The sequence below is a fragment of the Mustela nivalis genome (genome assembly GCF_964662115.1).
Source record: "Mustela nivalis genome assembly, chromosome: 7".
In the NCBI taxonomy this organism is placed as follows: domain Eukaryota; kingdom Metazoa; phylum Chordata; class Mammalia; order Carnivora; family Mustelidae; genus Mustela; species Mustela nivalis.
Window position 1 is genome coordinate 54,247,469 of NC_139026.1, and position 21,529 is coordinate 54,268,997.

Here is a 21,529-nt window from a genome sequence, read left to right on the forward strand (position 1 = left end):
AGACAAAAAGAATGAGACTTAGAGAGATTGACTATTTTGCCCAAATTATACAACTAATGAGTGATGAGTACTGATTTTGAAACGACGTCTGACCAGTGCACAAATTTAGCCCCCGTATTCTGCTCCTTAGAACCAGAGGAGCTGAGGCACCTGGGTGGCTCAGTCATTAAGCATCTGCCTTCAGTTCAGGTCCTGATCCCAGGGTCCCAGGAAGGGGGCCCGCACTCTCCCTCTCCCACTCCCTTTGCTGTGTTCCTGCTTTCACCATCTCTCTTTCTCTGTCAGATAAATAAATAAAATCTAAAAAAAAGAAAAAAAAAGAAAGAAAGGAGTTTCCTTTTTTAGGTGTATTCTTTCAAACATGAATTTTCCTTGTTCTAAAAATAGGTTGGGTTTGGAGTTTTTTGTTTTTTATTTTTTGTTTTATTTTTCTATAGACAATTGATAAAATAGCAGTTTCTATCCTTAAAACCTCCATTCAGACTCCCAGCAGCTGACATAAGTATATCTTCAGAGAGCATTTTGTTCTGCTGTTTATGTTTTCTTTTTCTTTTTTAAGATTTTCTGAATATTTGTAATTGGGATTATTATGTTGACGTTTGTTTCTCATTCCACTTCATCAACTGTTTAGGTTTTTTTTTTTTTTTTTAAAGATTTTATTTATTTATCAGAGAGAGAGAGAGAGAGAGCGAGCACAGGCAGACAGAATGGCAGCAGAGGCAGAGGGAGAAGCAGGCTCCCTGCCGAGCAGAGAGCCCGATGTGGGACTCGATCCCAGGACGCTGGGATCATGACCTGAGCCGAAGGCAGCTGCTTAACCAACTGAGCCACCCAGGCGTCCCAACTGTTTAGGTTTTAATGGTCAAGTTCAAAGAGACAATAAATGGAGGAACCAAGTCCTAAGTTCATGGAAATCACTGGAGCTGACCTTTCACATTTACGCAGGAAAGCCAACTTTTATTTATTTACTTTTTACCTCTCTAATTCCCTTCCATAGAGGTTACTTTCCTCTTACATTTCCTTCCAAGGTGCTGTGGAAAGTATCATCCCCCACCTGGACCCTCTCTACAATGTCCAACTCCCCACTTCCAACATTCTTGCTAAGGGAATCTGATGTCACACATTATCTTCACTGATTAATCCTATGAACTAATCTGATTCTCAGTTAGATGTACTATACCGATATGGGTCTCTCCTTCATAGACTCCTGACCTGGCACTACTTAGTGATTCCTTTGGCTCTACTGACAAATTCAAAGGTTCTTCCTAAATCCTCCCTGCAAAGTAGTTCCTGTGTCATCAAGCAATTATATTTGCATTTTCTTAACCTTTCATTATTTGTTGTTCTCTTCACAGTTAAGGAAGACGGTGGAAGACGTGTTACCATCTGACAATTTAATAGTATGGAACACAATGAGATGAGTGATAAATCCTATAGAGGAAATGTTCTGGTTGAAGAAACCCAACAGAAGCCTGGAGATTCCTCCTATGTAGCAGCAATACTCTTATTGTTCTTTAGGTGCTATATAAGTGAGAAACTCCAAATCTCTCCAGAAGAAAAGAAGAGGAGAACTGTAATAAAAAGGTAATTTAATTTAATTTAAAGTAAGTACTACCCGAGGTTGGTAAGTCTGATATGATAACACATATGGTAAAGTTCTGATGGGCAGACATTTGAGTGACTAAAATGTCCCTCAGTCATTATTTTTGCTTTCCTTTCCTAGAGCAAACAGAGAACATGAAGTGACTGAATTACATGAATATAACAGCCCCAATTCCAAAAGATGTACTGATGAGAAATAATTTACTCATCAGATAATTTGTTTAACCATGATTTCACTTCATTTTTGTTCCTTAAGCCTCTTGATCCTTTTATCTTTCTTAGACTGTCAATTATTCTAATCACTAGGATAGACTGACACTTGCTCTTAACATCTCCCAAGAGTTGTCGTCTATGAATTTAGTTATATGCCATGAAATTTTAAGGAGCAATTTGTTTTATTTAAAATAGGATCTCTAGGGGCATCTGGGTGGCTCAGTGGGCTAAAGCCTCTGCCTTCAGGTCAGGTCACGATCTCAGGGTCCTGGCATCGATTCCCGAATCAGGCTCTCTGCTTAGTAGGGAGCCTGCTTCCTCCTCTCTGTCTCTGCCTGCCTCTCTGCCTACTTGTGATCTCTGTCAAATAAATAAATAAACAAACAAATAAATAAAACCTTAAAAATAAATTCTTAAATAAAATAGTGAGTGCTGTGAAGTGTGTAAGCCTGATGATTCACAGACCTGTACCCCTGCGGCAAATAATACATTATAAGTTAATAAAAATAATTAATTTTTTAAAGGGGGAGAGGGAAAAAAATTCTTCTTCTTTTTTTTTTTTTTTTTTTAAGAAGTGCAGAGGGAGGGGTGTCTGGGTGGCTCAGTGGGTTAAAGCCTCTGCCTTCGGCTCAGGTCATGATCCCAGGGTCCGGGATCGAGCCCCGCATTGGGCTCTCTGCTCAGTGGGGAGCCTGCTTCCCCCTCTCTCTCTGTCTGCCTCTCTGCCTTCTTGTGATCTCTGTCTTTCAAATAAATAAATAAAATCCTTAAAAACAACAACAAAAAGGATCTCTAGTAGACAACTGATTAGTCAAAATCAAGGGTTCTTGAAGATACACCTGTCACTTTGGCCAATAAAAGTAAATTTTTGCAATCTTAAATAATTAATTTGATAAAATAATTGTTTTATATATAATTTTAGAATTCTAGCCTTCTTCAATTTATTAGCTTTAAATTAAAGGTGTGTTTATATGGAGGATATAACAGAAATATAAATAAAATAAAAAAATAAAAAATAAAAAAATAAAACCTTAAAAATAAATTCTTGTTGGCTTGTGGCTTGTTGCCTTCAAGGAACAGACAATCTTCACTGGAAATTAAGGCTTGAATATACCTAGTAGTGTATAATGAAGTACTAAACTCAACATTGTACTGCAAGACTATTTGATATAAATAAGTGACACACATCCTATGGACCTGGAATATAGATTAAGTTGTTAATAAAATAATAAAAAAATAAAAAATAAAATAAAATAAAAAGAGATTTACAAAGGCAAAAAGAAATGAGCAAAAATGGAATCTAGGTAATTGAATGATTTTACCTTAGCTAGGTTTTCAGTTATAGCATGTGTACTATCAGAATGAACATGAAAAAACCAGTAATTGGATCAGATTGATAATAACTTGCAGTATCTCCTTTGAAGTTCCTTATCCTTATGAAATCCATTATTTTAAAAAGTGGTACTTCTTTTTAACATGTAAAGATTATCAGCGTGCTGGGCCCATAACATGTAAAGATTATCACAAACTATTTAAAAGATAATTTACCCTACAAGTTAACCCCAGGTGGTGTTACAAAGTATTCAACTGAATTTTCAAATTGTATATTTAGGTCTTATAACCCATTGTTTTGATTCTTACCGCTTTCGCTCCTATTCTTTTTTGTACATTGCATTGTATGCTTGGCCTTATATTTTGTTTTCATGTTATGTATTTCTCAAAAAGAAACTTCAAGTACGAAGGCATGTTAAGAATAGAATAAAAAGACCATGAAAATTCTTGCAAATGGTATCTATAATACAATGCATAATGTATAAAAGCAGAGAGCATAAGTAGCTGTTCTAACAATGACCACAGTGTGGCAACCTCGCATCATGCATGATATAAGAGAACCACACCCAGGAGCATTAATTGCAGCAGAGTGGAAACTAGCTCAAAGGTTTTTCCCTCCAAGGAAGGGAAAAGCAGGGTTTAAGCTTTGTGTTAGGCTGTGTACATTTGATTTTCCCTGTGTCATATCTAGGTAACTGCCTTTGCCCCTGGTCAAACTTCCCTCTTTCTCAAGTTATCTATGAATCAGCTCACTATTTAATTTCTTGAACAAATATCCTTCATTTCTAGAATTCACTTTGTAACTACGCATCAGGCAAGAGCAATATGGTGTTCAGTGCCATCTCTCTATGAAAACTAGCTTTCAGTGACTCTCAAAATGAGTTTGTATTTGACACCTTTGTTCATCATCTTCTTTTTTTCCTGGTCTGGTATGGTGACATGTCTCTCTTCTAAGTTTATTCTTACTGTTAGGTTGTTTCTATTTACTGTTTTCCTAGCTTTCCTCAGCCCCATAGGTTGTTTCCTATGGAATTTTGCAACCAAAAGATCTAGCAGCTAGTAAGTCTTGCATACAGGAACCCAGAGAACATATTTTATCAATACTTTACTTCGAGTTCAAGGAACGCAATCTAGCTAACACTGATTTCATAAGATAATTGGGCTTGGGGAGTGAATATCTTGTCTGCCAGTTTCATCCAAGATTTAATGTTTTGTCACCAAGGCTCAGAGCACAAGTTGCTCAGGCCCATCCACAGCCCTCTGTCTTTTTATTCCTTCATAGCACCCCCTTGCCTCTTCTTGGGTTTGATCTTGTGGGTTTGATCTTCTGCTCTTGGATGGGGAAAAGAAGGGCCTTGGATCCAACATAGTAAAAATGGAAAATCCCAATGTGATGTATGGTCTTGGGTCAGATTCTTGAGAAGCCAGACCTGAATTGGAAATGTTTTCAAAATATTCACTCACGGGCGCCTGGGTGGCTCAGTGGGTTAAAGCCTCTGCCTTCGGCTCAGGTCATGATCTCAGGGTCCTGAGATCGAGTCCCACATCGGGCTCTCTGCTCAGTGGGGAGCCTGCTTCCCTTCCTCTCTCTCTGCCTGCCTCTCTGCCTACTTGTGATCTCTCTCTGTCAAATAAATAAATAAAATCTTTAATAAAAAAAAAAATATTCACTCAGCACTTCTCCCAGGGGTGGGGTGGGTGTGGGAAGCACAGGAGGGCAGGGCATAAAACTCATCAAGAACTGATTTCAGAATGGAGACAAGCTTAGTCTGGGCCCACAGAGGAAGCCTTGGGGCAACAAGTGCTCCCCTGAGTTAGTCCAGCCTGAGGCCAGGAGGTGAGCCTTGGGTACTCTCACGTCAGAAGGGTGCTGCAAAGGGTAATTATTTGGAGAAAAAGGCAACTGTGAATGGGGCCGGTGGGGCACCCGTCATTAAGGGGGTCAGGGCTGGGCACCTACAACATTCCCTGACTGCTGCCTTCACCTGGAGGATCTGAGAGTATGTAATCCCTTTTCATGACAAAGATTAATCCTTGCTCACTCACTAGGGCTAGACAAGCTATCTATTCTCCTCCCATACTGAGTCACATTCAAAGACTCCATTTAAGAGTCTAAGAACTAGCAACTCGAGAGACGTGAAAACTTGCAGGTATCACCTTAACCATCTGATCAAATTAATACCATCAATGTTTCAAAGACAGTGCTATTGGGTACTCTCTGATATGATGCAAGCAGAAGAACACTGGGGTATTCCTTCCAAACATCCATAATCCCAGTGTAATCAAGAAAACATCAGACAAACCCTGATTGGGAGGCATTCTGTAAAATACCTGACTCATACTCTTGTTAAGTATTCAGATCATGAAAGACAAAGAAGGATAAGGAGCTCATAGATTAGGAGAGACAAAGAAGTGACCAGCTAAATGCCATGAATAATCTTGCACTGGATCATGGGACAGAAAATGAACATTAGTGGAACATTCTAGAAAAATCGGGATAAAGTCTGTAGTTTAGTTAAGAGTGTTATACCAGAGTTAACGTCTTAGTTTTGATAATTGTACTATGGTGTATGTGTATATGTGTAAGTATGTATTTTATATTTATACTTACTTGTATATATAGAATTTAAAATTAAATAAAACATTCTGGTTTTATTTAATGTTATCTATATTATAGTTATATTTACATATATTTATAAATATTCATATATGTGTATTCACATATATATTTACATCTGTATAAATTATATATATATATATATATTTTACTGTTTTCTTTTTTGTTCAGTGTTTGTTTCCTATCCTATGGTACAATGAACAAGAATTACTATTTTGACACATTAAATTCTGATTAAATTTCATTTGGCACTGTAATGTGTCAAGGTGCCATAGAATCATTATTAAACTTTAGAATGGCTCCTGGCATTCTATAATTACTGATAATATTTACTTGCATTTTATTTTATTTTTCTAATGTACTTAAATGCTAATGAAAACAAATCTATAACCTCATTGCAGGTAGGTGTATTATTCCTATTAGTCCTGGACGTTTGATTGGTACTCCTAGAATGGTACTAAGTGTGAATAGACAAGATGTGCAGAGTGCAACCCCTCTGAAAACAGCTGATTTATGAAGATTAATACTTCTATAACTAGGGCAAAAGCATAAATACTCTGGACTTCAAGGAACTTTTAGGGATTTCCTTTTTTATTTAATTATCCTCTTTAGCATTCTTTGTCTAATACAGCATATATTTTAAGAATTTTTTATATCTATCTAGCCCACCCTATGAAAGAAAGGAATTTTGTTTTGTCTCTTTATTACTATATTGTCAGTGCTAACAAGACTGTGGTTTGCCGGGGCGCCTGGGTGGCTCAGTGGGTTAAAGCCTCTGCCTTCGGCTCAGGTCATGATCCCAGGGTCCTGGGATCGAGCCCTGCATCGGGCTCGCTGCTCAGCAGGGAGCCTGCTTCCCTTCCTCTCTCTCTGCCTGCCTCTCTGCCTACTTGTGATCTCTGTCTGTCAAATAAATAAATAAAATCTTTACAAAAAAGAAAAAAAAGACTGCTGTATGCAATAAGCACTCAACAAAAATTCCTTAGAAATCAATAAGTGAATAAACAAATGAATTAAAAATATCTGTTGATCATCTACAATTCAAATTTCCTACACCATATGTTGTATAAGTCTCCATTGGAACACTTCTGGGATTAAAAAAATGTGTTTATGTGCTTATATAAACACATTTATGTAGAATAGTAATGAGTCTACTAAAATAGACAAACATAAGTTATAATATTCTTCCCTCTTATGTAATTTTTTTACCTCTAATTTATTTCAAATATATGTATTCCAAATATACATGTATATTCTAAATGGTTAGAAATATTCTGAATACATATTTTTCAAACATGTATAAACATTCCAAATATGGATTCCACATATACCTATGTCATATATATCAAAATATTATAATAACCAGGTTGGTGTTAGTCTAAGAGCCAGTTTATCATGACACCTCAAATATACTTGTGTCGTACTTTCAGTGTATTTAACACGTGACTTAAGCAGAGAAATGAGCTAACAGGAGCATAATTAAGGGAACTATGACCATATCTTTGATTAATGTCCTTGTGCAAACAGAGAGAAGGTAAGAAGTCTCACAGTTCCTTTTCTTCTTTTGCAAATGAGGAAGAGCCAGGTGTGTGTCTTTATACACAATCTTTTGAGGCAAACCAAGAGAGAGGGAGTCAAAACTCAAGTCAACCTGATTCTGGCAAACAGAACTGCACTCTAAACAGCAATCAAGTCCACGCGTTGTTCTGAGAATCGTATAAAAGACAGTGACACACAGGTGCTGCGAAAAGCTCTCTTGCCTCTAGGTGTGGTCTGAGGTACACACATCCTTTTATGGTAACCCTGTCATTCATTATCAATCCACCTCCACAATCTAAGGCATTAAGTATCAGGCAACTGGACCCCTCAGCAGTTCTTTTCTGCTTTCAACTTAAAATGCCTTCCATGGCTTTTCTCTTGTATTCTTCTACCCAGATTCATATTTTATATCTGAATATAACAACAGCATAGTTTAGAATAGTCTAGAATTTATACCACTTTCTTATATCACTTATCTTAGAAGAATATTCTGGTTATACCCCACCTGATTTATTTGTTTGTATATTTGTCCACTTATATGTTCATTCATTCATTCATTCATTCATCTAACATTTCCTGAATGTCCACAACATGCTAGGCTCTGAGAATACAGTGATGGACAGGACAGATACAATCACTTTATTCATGCAGGGGATAATTTTAGCAATATTCTTTTTTTTTTTTTTTTAAGATTTTGTTTATTTAGTCAGAGATAGAGAGCAAGCGAGCACAAGCAGGCAAAGTGGCAGGCAGAGGCAGAGAGAGAAGCAGGCTCCCCACGGAGCAAGGAGCCTGATGTGGGACTCGATCTCAGGATCCTGGGATCATGACCTGAGCAGAAGGCAGTGGCTTAACCGACTGAGCCACCCAGGTGTCCCTAATTTTAGCAATACTCTTTATCTTTCCTTAAACAAATGGGACTTTTCCTCTCCTTCAAATGTATATAAACACTGTTCTCTATAGCACCACTCTTTTTTCTTTTCTCTTTTTAAAAAAGATTTTATTTATCTATTGTAGAGGTTGGGGGAGGAGCAGAGGGGTGGGGAACAAGAATCTCAAGCGGACTCCATAGCAGGATGCGTGACTTGATCCCACAACAGCAAGATCATGACCAGAGCCGAAACCAAGAGTTGGTCACTCAAACTGCTGAGCCACCCAGGAACCCCCATCCCCTCCTTTTCTAAGGTAGCATTATTCCCACCCCATCTGAGAATCAGAGGTCAGTGTTAGACACTTCGTTGAATTATTTCTTTCTCTGTTTCTTCCCCCTACATACTGGACATAGAAATAGGTACCAAAGGAGGTAGCATTGAACTTTTTGAAAATGACTCATCTCTGCCAAATTATTACTCTCTGAAGTATTGTTCTTCAAATGCATGTGACATTAAGAGCTTGGTGTTATCTGTATTTGGTGGTTGGAAACTAGCATTTCATTATGGTCTTACATGTATTTCCCTGATGCTTAATGAGGCTGAGCATCTTTTCTTGTTTATTGGCCTCTTCTGTGAAATGTGTTTTGTGTCTTTTGCTAATTTTTAAATTACATTGCTTTCTTTTTTCTTCTTCCTTCATTAGAGTTTATGATATATTCTTGTTGCTAAGTGTTCAATATCAGTGCTACAAAAATTACTCCCATTTTGTGTCTTCTCTTTTCACTTCTTTAAGGTATCTTTTGATGAGTCTAGACTATTCTTCATTTTAATGTAGTCCAATTTCTCAGTCTTTTTCCCATGCGTAAATCTTGGTCCTCTTTTAAGAAATTATTTTTCTCCTCCAAAGCATAAATATAATCTTCAATTTTTTTTTCTTCTCCCTAAATTGTAAGGTCTACACCTTAAAATTGTAAGGTCTATACCTTAAATAAGTGCTGTAGCTAGGTCAGTATGTAACAAAAAGAGAAATCATCAGGCTTAAGCCTTAATGTATATCGTGACACTAACGCTTATGCCTGATGATTTCTCTCTTTGTTACATACTGACCTAGCTACAGCACTTATTCCCCTTTTTCTTTTAGAGGAAGAAGAGGTCTTATGTCTTTTTTTTTTAATTTTTATTTATTTTTTAAATTTATTTTCAGTGTGCCAGAATTTATTGTGTATGCACCACACCCAGTGCTCTATGCAATACGTGCCCTCCTTAATACCCACCACCAGGCTCACCCAACCCCCCATCCCCTACCCCTCCAAAACCCTCAGTTTGATTCTCAGAGTCCACAGTCTCTCATGGTTTGTCTCCCCCTCCAATTTCCCCCAACTCCCTTCTCCGCTCCACCTCCCCGTGTTATTCCTTATGCTCCACATCTTGATGACAGCTTCCACCTAGGTTCCATGAATGTCTTTTGCTGAAGTTCCATAGAAAAGGGAAGCACCAAATAAAGGAATTAAATTATTTAGAGCAAAATGATCCACCATTCTTGCTGAGGAGAGCTGTTTTTCAGTAATGTAGGAAGCAAAAGAAAAACAGTGGAGACAGCACGAAGGAAACAAAGAAATTTGTGTAGACATTTTGGATACACCTGGGAAAATAAAAAATCTGTGGAAGTTGTTTATTAAATACACTGCATCTCTTCCTTCCTACCTCCCTCTTTTTCTCTCTCCCTAACAATCATGAGAGTTGACCAGTCTGGAAAGCTGTGATCAGTATGAAATTTCTGCTCAGAAAACTATATACAAGTAGGTGAGTGTTTAAGCAGAAAAATTTGTAAATAACTGATTTTTGGAAAATCAGAATTCTGAGTAAGTTGCTGATTCAACATAAACCTTCCCTTCAAGATTTAAATATCTTATGATTGCCAACGGGGAAGGAGGTGGGGTTACGGGCAAAAGGAGGAAAGGGGAGAGGGCGGTACGGGCTTCAGTTATGGCATGAACAAGCCATGGGGATGAAAGTTACAGCATGAGGAATATAGTCTGTAGCATCCTAATAGCACTGTAAGGTGAACAGATGGTAGCTTTATTCATGGTGAGCATAGCACAGTGTGTAGACTTGTTGAATCACTATGTTGTGTACTTAAAACTAATGCAACATTGTACTTTAATTAAACATAAATAAATAAAAACATAACCTTTTAAAAAATAAATAAATAAATCAGATGACAGTTTATGACCACTGTTGATTACTCCAAATTTATGTCAGTGGCCTCTCAGAATGATAAAAATTCACCTAGTCTAAAACTTTTATTCACAAACTGAGAGTTCTTTGTATCCTATGCATGGAGAAGTCCTAATATAGGGGAATCTTCTGTGGGAGGAATCAAGAGTTTTTTTGTTGGTGTAATATACTGAATGTTGGTGTTCCTCAAAATTTGTATGTTGAAACCTAATCCCTAATGTCAGGGTGTTAGGAAGTGGCACCTCTGGGAGGTGATTAAGTCATGAACCCAGAATCCTCGTGGAAAGGATTGGTGCCCTTAGAAGAGAAACAGAGAACTTCTTTGTCTCTTCCAACCTATGAAGTCACAAGAAGAAGGTGGACAACTATGACCATGAAGCAGTCCCTCACCAGACACCAAATCTGCTGGTGGCTTGATCTTAAAATTCTCAGCCTCAAAAAATGTAAGAACAAATTTCCATTGTTGTTAAGCCACCCAGATTATGGTTTATTTTGTTAGAGCAGTCTGAATGGACTAAGACAGATGGCAATCTAAGGGGACATTGGTGTAGCCTAGGATGGAACTCCTTACCCTATATAATAACAGAAGAACCCTGGTGGATGATCCTCATCTAAAATGGAACAGAAAAAGTATCTGTCTACATCGAATTTAGTGAAGTCAGAAAATACACAAAATGCCAATTAGAAGTCGGCAGTAGCCTAAGTGCTTTTGGGTGGAATGAAGGAGGATTGACTGAAGGGAGATTATCCTAAACTCCAGAGACTTTCAGGGCCAACTGATGGGTGAGTGTTGCCCATAAGCCAGAGCCTGTGAGGGATCATCTTAGATCCTGTCCTATAGCCCCAATTGGAGAAGTGAGGGACTCTAAGGACAAAGACACTGAACTACTGGGAAGTAACCAATCAGATACGAGATAACATTTGTTCTCATCAAAGGATTTAAAGGGAGCACTCCACCAATAATGGAGAGGTCTCCAAAGAAGGCACGGATATACTCCTATGACAGACAGTCTCCTTTAAATACCTATCAGGCATAGAGAATACAGAGGCAGCTTAATTATAATGCCAGGAAAATATAAGCTTTCTCAATTCCCTTTCTTCTCTTACCTCTCCCTTTACTCCCTTTACTCCAACCTAGCAAGTGTCTAAAAGAACTGCCACTGACTTGGGAAATAGGTAAGCCAGCAAAAAATAGAAGCCCAATACATTCTCTGGCCAAGAGACACTGAATTGTCTATGAATGGCTTTAGCTAGGTGGAGGAAAAGTAGCTGTGACTCTATATGAAAATCAAAACTATGTCTATTACAAAGAGTTCAACATTTTAATATATTGCATTGAGTCTGCTTTTTATGACAAAGTGATCATTGGATTTTCATAGCTAACTAAAAGTGATCCAAAAAGTCATATAACTTCTTGAATTTTCATCCAAAGGAAGAAGAAATCTTTTTCCCCTGATACTATTTTGCAGAGTTTGTTGGGCACAAATGATTCTACCCCTTTGGGTCTCCACATTTTCAACATACTAGTTATAGATGACTCAGTGTCTGAGCACAACTGGTGATAAATTGATTTTCCCCTGAAAAACTCGATCTATTCATTCAAGTTTTAAGAATCCCAAGAGTCTTATTTTTAGGTTCTCTAAGATAATTAACATTTCTGTGAGATAATTTAAAATTAAGTTTTAATTAAATCTAAGATAACTTTAAAAATTCTAAGAAACTATTTTATATTGTCTTCAAATATTTTCCTTTTAAAATCACCAGCTCTTTTATTTTTATTCCTTCTAGAACTATACATACAAAATTACTCTTGGTTCTCCATAGGTAAATACAATTATCACCCTTAGTCATTTGCCTTTCTTTCCAAGATGAACACCTAATTCACTCAATGCTTCCTTGCATACTATTGTTTTCTATCCCACTCATTATCCTGGGCATTTTTTTGTTTTAAAATGTTACAGTCCATAGAAATCATGAACTCGGGTGGATTCTGATGTCTAAGTCTGAAGATGGTTTTAGCTGCTTTCATTTTTTTTTAAACCCTGTGAGATAACTTCTATAAGCCTTTCTTTTTTCTTTTTTTTCCCCCACAGAGCCAAAGAATTTATTTGAGTGATGAGAATTTTATCATTAACCATATTTTAAATATGGGCACTTAAGAATATAAATTTACTTCTGGGCCCCATATTAGCTGCATCTCACAAGTTTTGATATGTAATATAAGATTATTGTTCAGTTCCTAATATTGCAGTCTACATTTTCTTTTATTGCCTATAAGCCTTTCTTGACCCTTTTTTGTACTTTCATTTTATTGATTATGTTTTGGGTATTTTCACCTTTGATTTCCTGATGATTCTATTAGCTCATTCTATAGAGAAGAGGCCAGAATTACTTGAGGTTTGGGCAGTGTAAACAATGTGGAATAGGCTAGCGAAACAGAACCACAGTTCTGAAGTGAGTATTACAAAATGGAATACTGATAAGTAGTAGCTGAGGAGAATGAACAACTTTTAAACAACCTGACTAACTTAAGCTCTTCTGATGAAGAGCTTGACCAGACCTTGAACCCAACAGGTCGGCAAAGACCCAAGTGGCAAATCAGATATTGGTGAGAAGTGTCAATCCATGGATTTGAAAGGTGATATCACACTGTCTTGTGTTTTCTACAGGAGTGTGTCTGAGTTTGCTGCAGTATCAGGAGACAGAGACAGCATGACTTCTACCAAGATGCTGCTGCTCTTGCTGTCCATGGCTTTGGTAGACTTGTGCTCTTCTCAGGGCATCAATGACGGTAAGTTGGGGAAATGGGGGATCATACAAGCATGAGGTTAAGATTCATGGAAAAGAAGAAGGTTGAATTGAGATTTCTCAGAAATTAAGTACTTTATATTCAGAGACTAGGTGAATAAAAGAGGAGAAAACCTTAGAGTCTCTTTTCCAGAGTGCAAATATCATCTAAAGAACGGGGCTCACATTTCAAGTCCATCTCTTCCTGGTGGGACCTTTCCTCTTTCTAGAAATATGAACTTTCACTTCTTCACTCTGTTTGTGTGAAAAAGCCATCTCAAGAAGAGAGTATTCTAAAATTCATCTAAGTATCTCATTTCCTTGACATAAAACACATGGCCACTTAAAAATATGGAGAATCTGAATTCAATTGTCTTTATTACATCAAAATTTTGACAGTAAGTAGGCACTATTCATTCTGCTCTTTATTGTATTACCTATTCTTTTATTTTTAAACACTTCTATGTCTGGTTAGGGAATGATTTGGCAAGCACACATCTATAGGAAAACTAGAAAATCCTAGCAATGGAACATTTCAGGCAAAGATGGAGGAATTTATTCATAAAAAAGAGAAAGATTAATTCTTTTTTGATCTTTGGCTGTTTAAAAGAGAGATGTTGGATGGCCTGTCTTAAAGGTACCAAATCTCCAGATACAGAATAAGCATCCAGGTAATTCTTTCAAGGACTGCAAACATCCAGATAGTAGACCTCTTCTAAGACAAAGGAATACAGGTTGAAACAAAATTTTGTATTCTTACTAAATGTTTTGTCATTCTATAGAAGCAGCTTTGGTCAAGAAAATAGGAATACTAAATACATGACACTCTGATTGATTATTTGAGTTATTAGCCTGTCACCATCTTCTGAGACAAACTTGGGGCCCCAAATTCTACAATAGTCATTTCTGACTTTTCTGAAAGGTATATAAAGTTTGAAGCAGACAAAGTTGTTTTTGATACAATTACTTGAGAATCAAGCTCTATATTTTGTTGTAGTTTGACTGTTAGGTGGGAAATAAAAGTAAAATCCTGAGAAAAAGATTTTCTTTTTTGAACAGCTTGGACAGGGAATATATTTTATCTCTGGTCTTATATAGGTTTCATGTCATGAATTCTTCACTGCAACAATTTCAAGTAGACATTCTTGTGTGTGTGTGTGATTAGGTTTCTTTTGCTCTCCCATTTATTTATTTTCAGCATAGCAGTATCATTATTTTTTCACCACACCCAGTGCTCCATGCATTCCGTGCCCTCTATAATACCCACCACCTGGTACCCTGACCTCCCACCCCCTGCCACTTCAAATCCCTCAGATTGTTTTTCAGAGTCCATAGTCTCTCATGATTCACCTCCCCTTCCACTTTACTCCAACCCCCTTCTCTCTAACTCCCCATGTCCTCCATGCTATTTGTTATGCTCCACAAATAAGTTAAACCATATAATAATTGACTCTCTCTGCTTGACTTATTTCACTCAGCATAATCTCTTCCAGTCCCGTCCATGTTGCTACAAAAGTTGGGTATCCATCCTTTCTGATGGAGGCATAATACTCCATAGTGTATATGGACCACATCGTCCTTATCCATTTGTCCGTTGAAGGGCATCTTGGTTCTTTTCACAGTTTGGCGACCGTGGCCATTGCTGCTATAAACATTGGGGTACAGATGGCCCTTCTTTTCACTACATCTGTATCTTTGGGGTAAGTACCCAGGAGTGCAATGGCAGGGTCATAGGGAAGTTCTATTTTTAATTTCTTGAGGAATCTCCACACTGTTCTCCAAAGAGGCTGCACCAACTTGCATTCCCACCAACAGTGTAAGAGGGTTCCCCTTTCTCCACATTCTCTCCAACACATGTTGTTTCCTGTCTTGCTAATTTTGGCCATTCTAACTGGTGTAAGTTGATATCTCAATGTAGTTTTAATTTGAATCTCCCTGATGGCTAGTGATGATGAACATTTTTTCATGTGTCTGATAGCCATTTGTATGTCTTTATTGGAGAAGTGTCTGTCCATATCTTCTGCCCATTTTTTGATATGATTGTCTGTTTCGTGTGTGTTGAGTTTGAGGAGTTCATTATAGATCCTGGATATCAACCTTTTGTCTGTACTGTCATTTGCAAATATCTTCTCCCATTCCGTGGGTTGCCTCTTTGTTTTCTTGACTGTTTCCTTTGCTGTGCAGAAGCTTTTGATTTTGATAAAGTCCCAAAAGTTCATCTTCGCTTTTGTTTCCTTTGCCTTTGGAGACATATCTTGAAAGAAGTTGCTGTGGCTGATATCGAAGAGATTACTGCCTATGTTCTCCTCTAGGATTCTGATGGATTCCTGTCTCACATTGAGGTCTTTTTTCCATTTTGAGTTTATCTTTGTGTACGGTGTAAGAGAATGGTTGAGTTTCATTCTTCTACATATAGCTGCCCAGTTTTCCCAGCACCATTTATTGAAGAGACTGTCTTTTTTCCCACTGTATATTTTTTCCTGTTTTGTCGAAGATTATTTGACCATAGAGTTGAGGGTCCATATCTGGGCTCTCTACTCTGTTCCACTGGTCTATGTGTCTGTTTTTATGCCAGTACCATGCTGTCTTGGTGATCACAGCTTTGTGGTAAAGCTTGAAATAAGGTAACATGATGCCCCCAGTTTTATTTTTGTTTTTTAACATTTCCTTGGCGATTTGGGGTCTCTTCTCATTCCATACAAATTTTAGGATTACTTGCTCCAGCTCTTTGAAGAATACAGGTGGAATTTTGATCAGAATAGCATTAAAAGTATATATTGCTCTAGGGTAAAATGTCAAGTAGACATTCTTATTCCCAGTTCACACCTGAACCATAGCTCTGGAGTTTAAATATTCTACACAATGTGCATAATCAGGAAGTGACAAAGCTGTAATACAGACTCAGCCTTGGCTGATTTCAAAGCCCTTGATGTTTCTGCCCCATTCTGTGATGTCTGTTTTAGCTCTTACTTCATCTGAAATGACTTTGACTTGTCTTCATTATGTTGGATGTTTGTAAGTTGACATCCAGACCATTCAACATATAGATTTCTTAGCTCCCCATCTCTTCTAGTTCCCAAATTGATTAACTTCTTGACTTGTGTCCCTAATCCACCTACTTCCCAAGGGCAGCCTGACAGTCTCAACACAGGGAAGTGCTCTGTTTCTCTGAGTATTGCAGAAACACTTATCAAAGTATTGAGTAACTGATCTAGTAAAATGAAGCTGAAAATATGGTTAAAGGTAGCATGTTGCCAGTATATCACCAAAATGATGCCATTAAGGCAAGACTGAGTTCAATCCAACATTGGTGAGGGAGAGTGCCCCTGAGGAGAAAGAGGAAAGTTGGGATCTTTAAAAGTAAGGTTTTGGGATCTGGTTGAAGAAGGGCTTTATTAGGATTGAGTAAGGTTGATGACTTAAGAATTTGGGGGGCAAGTGTACTGAGGTATTGGGAAGAGTCTTGGAGAGTCACCAGCTGATGCCATGAAAGAGTTGAACAGATTAATGTTTCTTTAAAGGCGTTTGGGCAAGGTCCTAAAATAAGTGGTAACTCTTGAAACATTACTCTTTCTGGCCAAGAGCTTTCTGGAAGAGTGAAGTCATGTTAATGTAGCCAGGAAACTTTATGATTTCAGGTCTCTAACTTTGCCTCTCGCAAGAGGTCACATAAATCCATCTACAATCATTGCAGCCCTTCATTTCCTTACAGCTAATGCAGAACTGGGAAAACTATATGACTCTGTCATCTCTGCTTCAGAACCAGTGATCATGACTGGGGTTGTAGTTTGGGAAATGTTGCTCCACGATATCCAAACTTCTTAGTATTTGGGGTTCTCTTAGACACCCTACTCATTAGGAAGTGTTTTTCTCTAAATCCTTCTACAACCAAGGGCTAGTGATTGACTAACACAAATGCCTCCCATCTGTAAGGGAATTATCTCTATGGACCTTTAACTAATTTGAATCATGAAGATACAATGTAATTTAAGACAAGGACTTAGTTGTTCAGTCTGTAAGCTTACTGTTTAAGCTTACTCATTTCAGCACTAATGCTTAATACCTTTGGTATGAAAGCCTTGAAATGGTTGGAAAGGATACCTTTCCTCAGAGCAGGGGAAATGTGAAACCAGGATTCATTGGACACCCTTCACATGGAAAAAACTGAAGTTCATTTGAACAGTGTAGGTGGGAACGTGTATAGAAGAGAGGTTGAAGAGAAGACCAGAGGCCATGGGGGAACTAATCGATGATAAGCCATACCACCAAAGAAATGACAATGTTGAGCAAAAGTCAACTGAATATTGTGTTGCTTCAGGAAAACCTTTATAAGTTTAAGGAGTTTCCCCAGTTCCTAGCTTGTCAAGGACCTTTCAGTTTGGGTTATGATGTATTTCATATGTCTTTTTTTTTTTTTTTTTTTTTTTTTTTTTTTTTGCTTTTCTTTGCAGAAGTCCCTCAAGAGGAAAAACAGACACCCCAAGTATTAGGTGAGTTATTTCTAATTCAGTCAACTTACTTAGACTTTGTCTAAATGGATTCAAGGAATCTCTGGGTCCTAGAAATACTCTAAAATTTTCATGATTTTTCTACTTTAAAAAAAATCATGCTTAAGCTTTAAAATTTCCTGCGCCTGGGTGGCTCAGTGGGTTAAAGCCTCTGCCTTTGGCTCAGGTCATGATCCCAGGGTCCTGGGATCGATCCCCACATTGGGCTCTCTGCTCAGAGGGGAGTCTGTTTCCTCCTCTCTCTCTCTGCCTGCCTCTCTGCCTACTTGTGATCTCTCTCTGTCAAATAAGCTTTAAAATTTCCTTTTTCAACCATCCTACTCTATTGTTTAATTTTATTAGTTCCACAGTGCAGGAGGAGTGCAAAAGACAAAAGGAAGAAAAAAAGTTGAGCAGGGGGGAATGAATTGCCTTGGATTTAAGAATTCTCTCAGATCTAGACAGTGCGGTCACTGCTTTCCTTCTGATTTTTTCTTGCTTCAGTTACCTGCCTTGCTTGTCTTTGTAGGAGCACACCTATTGAAGGATTCCTCAAAGAGGGCTTTGATTATCCACATGCTCTACCCCAGCACTGAGTCAATAAAATGCAGTACTTCACAGCAACCATGTCAGGATTTCATGCTTGGTATCGAGGTACAAAAGTAAATAAAACTTGGTTCCTATCTTTAAGGAACGCAGCATCTAAGGAAAGATTTGATTTGGACATAACAAAGATTGCTGTCCCAAATGTGGCAAAATAAGGTATCATAGAAGCTCAGAACAGGGGAGAAAAGGGGAAGCCTCATACAGAAGATTCCCTGTGATCTGGACCCTGGAGAGTGGAAGCATGGGGGGCAGCAGAGTGAAATGTAAAGCTAAATCTATCCAATACAGTTTTCAATCATCTAGGAAAATGGAATAATCAGTAAGGTAGAAGTGAATATACTAAGATAGTGCTGAAGACATTGGCTTGTTTCATATTGTGCAGGAACTCAGAGACAGCAAAGTGAAGGTGTAATTTATTCTATGGGCAACAGAGAGTGTTTTGAAAAAGAAAGTGACACACCGATTTATTTGTGAGTCTGACAACAATCAGGAGTAAGGGGTCTGACAGCACAGACTGTATCTATTAAGCTTGCCATCTTAACATCTGACAAAAGGTGCCATTTAGTACATGGGGAGTCCATAAAATAAATGTTGTAACCTGAAGAGAATGATTATAAGAGTGACAGCCAGGAGATGAGGAAGGAATGAATGAAAGTGGATGCAAGAGATGGTGAGGGGTTACCTAAAAATAAAATCTTTGTAGGGTGGGGAGGGGATGGCTGGCTCAGTTGGTAGAGCACAGATTCTGGATCTCACAGTTGTGAGTTCGAGGCCCACATGGGGTGTAGAGATGACTTAAAAATAAAATCTTCAAAACAGAGAGATAGAGATGGTAAGGGCTTGTTCTCAAGCACAGGTACCAGAAATTTGTCAAAAAAGACACAATACAGGGCAGACTTTATTTACACCTCCTGTTTGCCACAGACTTCACTGTTGGTGGAAGAGGATAGCAGAAAGAGGAGAGTGATGTTGGATGATTTGCTGTAGCACTGCGACAAGCAGGGTAGCTGGGAATTTCCCCTTGTTCAATAGATTCATGTCAAAATATCCTGCAAGTAGACACAGTGAAATTGTCTGGTGGTTTTTCTCAGATATCATGAGATATCTGGTGATTACAGATGATTTGATGTAATCAGAACTTGACTATATCATGGCAACTTCAGAGTAGATGGCAATATAGAATAGGCAGAAGCACCCGAATAGGCAGAGTAAACGGCCAGTGGGAAAAACTCACTCAGCTAGGTCCATGCACTGCCAGGATCTCTCTGCCTCTTCTCTTCTGGAGACTAGGCCCTGGTCATTACCTACCACCACAGAATCTAGCAATATACTCCTTCAAACTACATTTAGGCCATCATACATCCCACACTTGCATCATTTCCGTTGGTGGCTAATCTCTCTTTTAACTGTTTCCTTGCTGAATTGGTGTTCTCTTGCCAAGGAGATGATGAATTATTGGAAGAAAACCCAGAGAAGTCCCAAGTCAAATCTCAAGAGGAAAACGGGGATGAGAGAGACAAACCTGGAGAGAAAGGCCATGGTCAAGCAAACAAGCCTCATAACCAGAGTCTCCAGGGAGGCCCGAAAGAACCATTTGGCAGTGGTGTCCCCAACGGCCCACATGGCTCACATGGCCCCAGAGGCCCATATCGCCCCAGTGGTCTCCAATGGGCCAGGTGGCCAACAAGGACCAGGTGGCTAGCAAGGACCAGATAGCCAACAAGGACCAGGTGGCCAAGGTCATCCAGGTAGCCAACAACGACCAGTTGCCCAGCAAGGACCAGGTGGCCAAGGTCATCCAGGTGGCCAACAAGGCCAACAAGCTGCCGAGAAAGGACCAGGTGCCCAGGGAAACCAGCAGGGAAGAGATGACCAGCACGGTCAGCCCGGTGGCCAGTGACAAAGTAACCTTACTAAGGAGGTCCTCCGGTGATTCTCTAGGTATGAAGTGCATTCTTATTCACTGATCTCCTGAATTTCCCCTTTTCAATTCCTAATTTTTCTTTCTGTTCTTTGGTCTCATTGAAACCTTGACTTTAATCTCTCTTAAACTTCTTCTTGCTGCGATTCTCCTTGCTTCACTTATCAGAGCAAGTGTTCCTTCAACCCTGAACTCCCTTGCTTGCTCTCTTTCTTTCTTTTTTTCTTCCTTCCTTTCTTTCGATTTCCTACTTCTTTCCTTTCTTTCCTTCCTTCCTTCATTTCTTTCTGTGACTCCCTCATACTTATCTTAGCCTACAACTTTTCCAAATTCTATCTCCCCACACCCTTCCTCTTCTCTCCTCTCTTCCCTTCTCTCTACTCTCTCCTGGCCTCCTCCTTTCACAGCTTCTTCTTCTTCTCTCTCTCATAATATGATGTTTTATACTGTCTTCTACTATCTACTAGTAGAAATATGGACATAGATCATGTCAAAGCCAAATTAATATGTCTGTTTAAAATTCTTCTCATCATTTAGAAATGGATAGACATCAACTGGTGACCATGGACTGTTCAGTGGTGGAAACATAGCCTTTCCTTTCCCTGACTTCAAATCATCAATAAAGTCATCAGCATGAAAGCCCTGGCTCTTGTTTTCCTTCTAGGGCCATGGTTCTTGGTCAGGGGACAGGAGGGACAGGTTGGGAGATCCAAAGCCCTGAGTGGGTTCCACATGTTGTCTAGTGTACAAGTTTCCACAACTCAGATTTCCATTATTTTGTGAGGACTTAACCACCACCAATATTACCAAGCCAAAAATGTATCTTCTTGAGACCAGTAAGGGTGGTGACCAAGTTTCTATTACAAATATGCACGCCCTTTTCTGAGCTTAAATGCAGAGAATGGTACCTTGTGAACTCCTATGATTTCTGGTAGTCATTCAATATATGTGTGTCATAGTATGAGGTTAGGGTGTGTGGGAAACGGAACACTGTGCACTGTTGGTGGGAATGCAAACTGGTGCAGCCACTATAAAAAACAGTATGGAGCCTCCTCAAAAACTGAAAACTAGAACAACAAAAGAATCCAGCGGGCCCACTGCTGGGTATTTCTCCAAAGAGAAGGAAAGCTCTACTTTGAAAAGACACATGCACCCCTATTGTTCATTGCAGCATTATTTACAAGAGCCACAATATGGAAGCAGCATAAGGATTTGTGGAGAGATGAACGGATCAAGAAGATGTGGTGTGTAGACATAATGGAATACTAATCGTGATGAAGAAGAAGGAAATCTTGCCCTTTGGGACAATATAGAC

The 21,529-nt window shown here is 38.6% G+C and overlaps 1 protein-coding gene across 1 annotated transcript; it reads left to right on the forward strand.

Moving 5' to 3' along the window:
- Positions 1–1,402: 1,402 nt before the first annotated feature.
- Positions 1,403–20,811, forward strand: LOC309870235 (uncharacterized protein; the record flags this gene model as incomplete). The annotated part of the gene is made up of 6 exons (XM_082742428.1): positions 1,403–1,584; positions 13,083–13,204; positions 17,652–17,690; positions 19,735–20,023; positions 20,078–20,234; positions 20,752–20,811. 4 exons carry the CDS (start codon positions 1,403–1,405, stop codon positions 20,007–20,009), a joined length of 618 nt encoding a protein of 205 aa, XP_082598554.1. The 3' UTR covers positions 20,010–20,023; positions 20,078–20,234; positions 20,752–20,811.
- Positions 20,812–21,529: the final 718 nt, after the last annotated feature.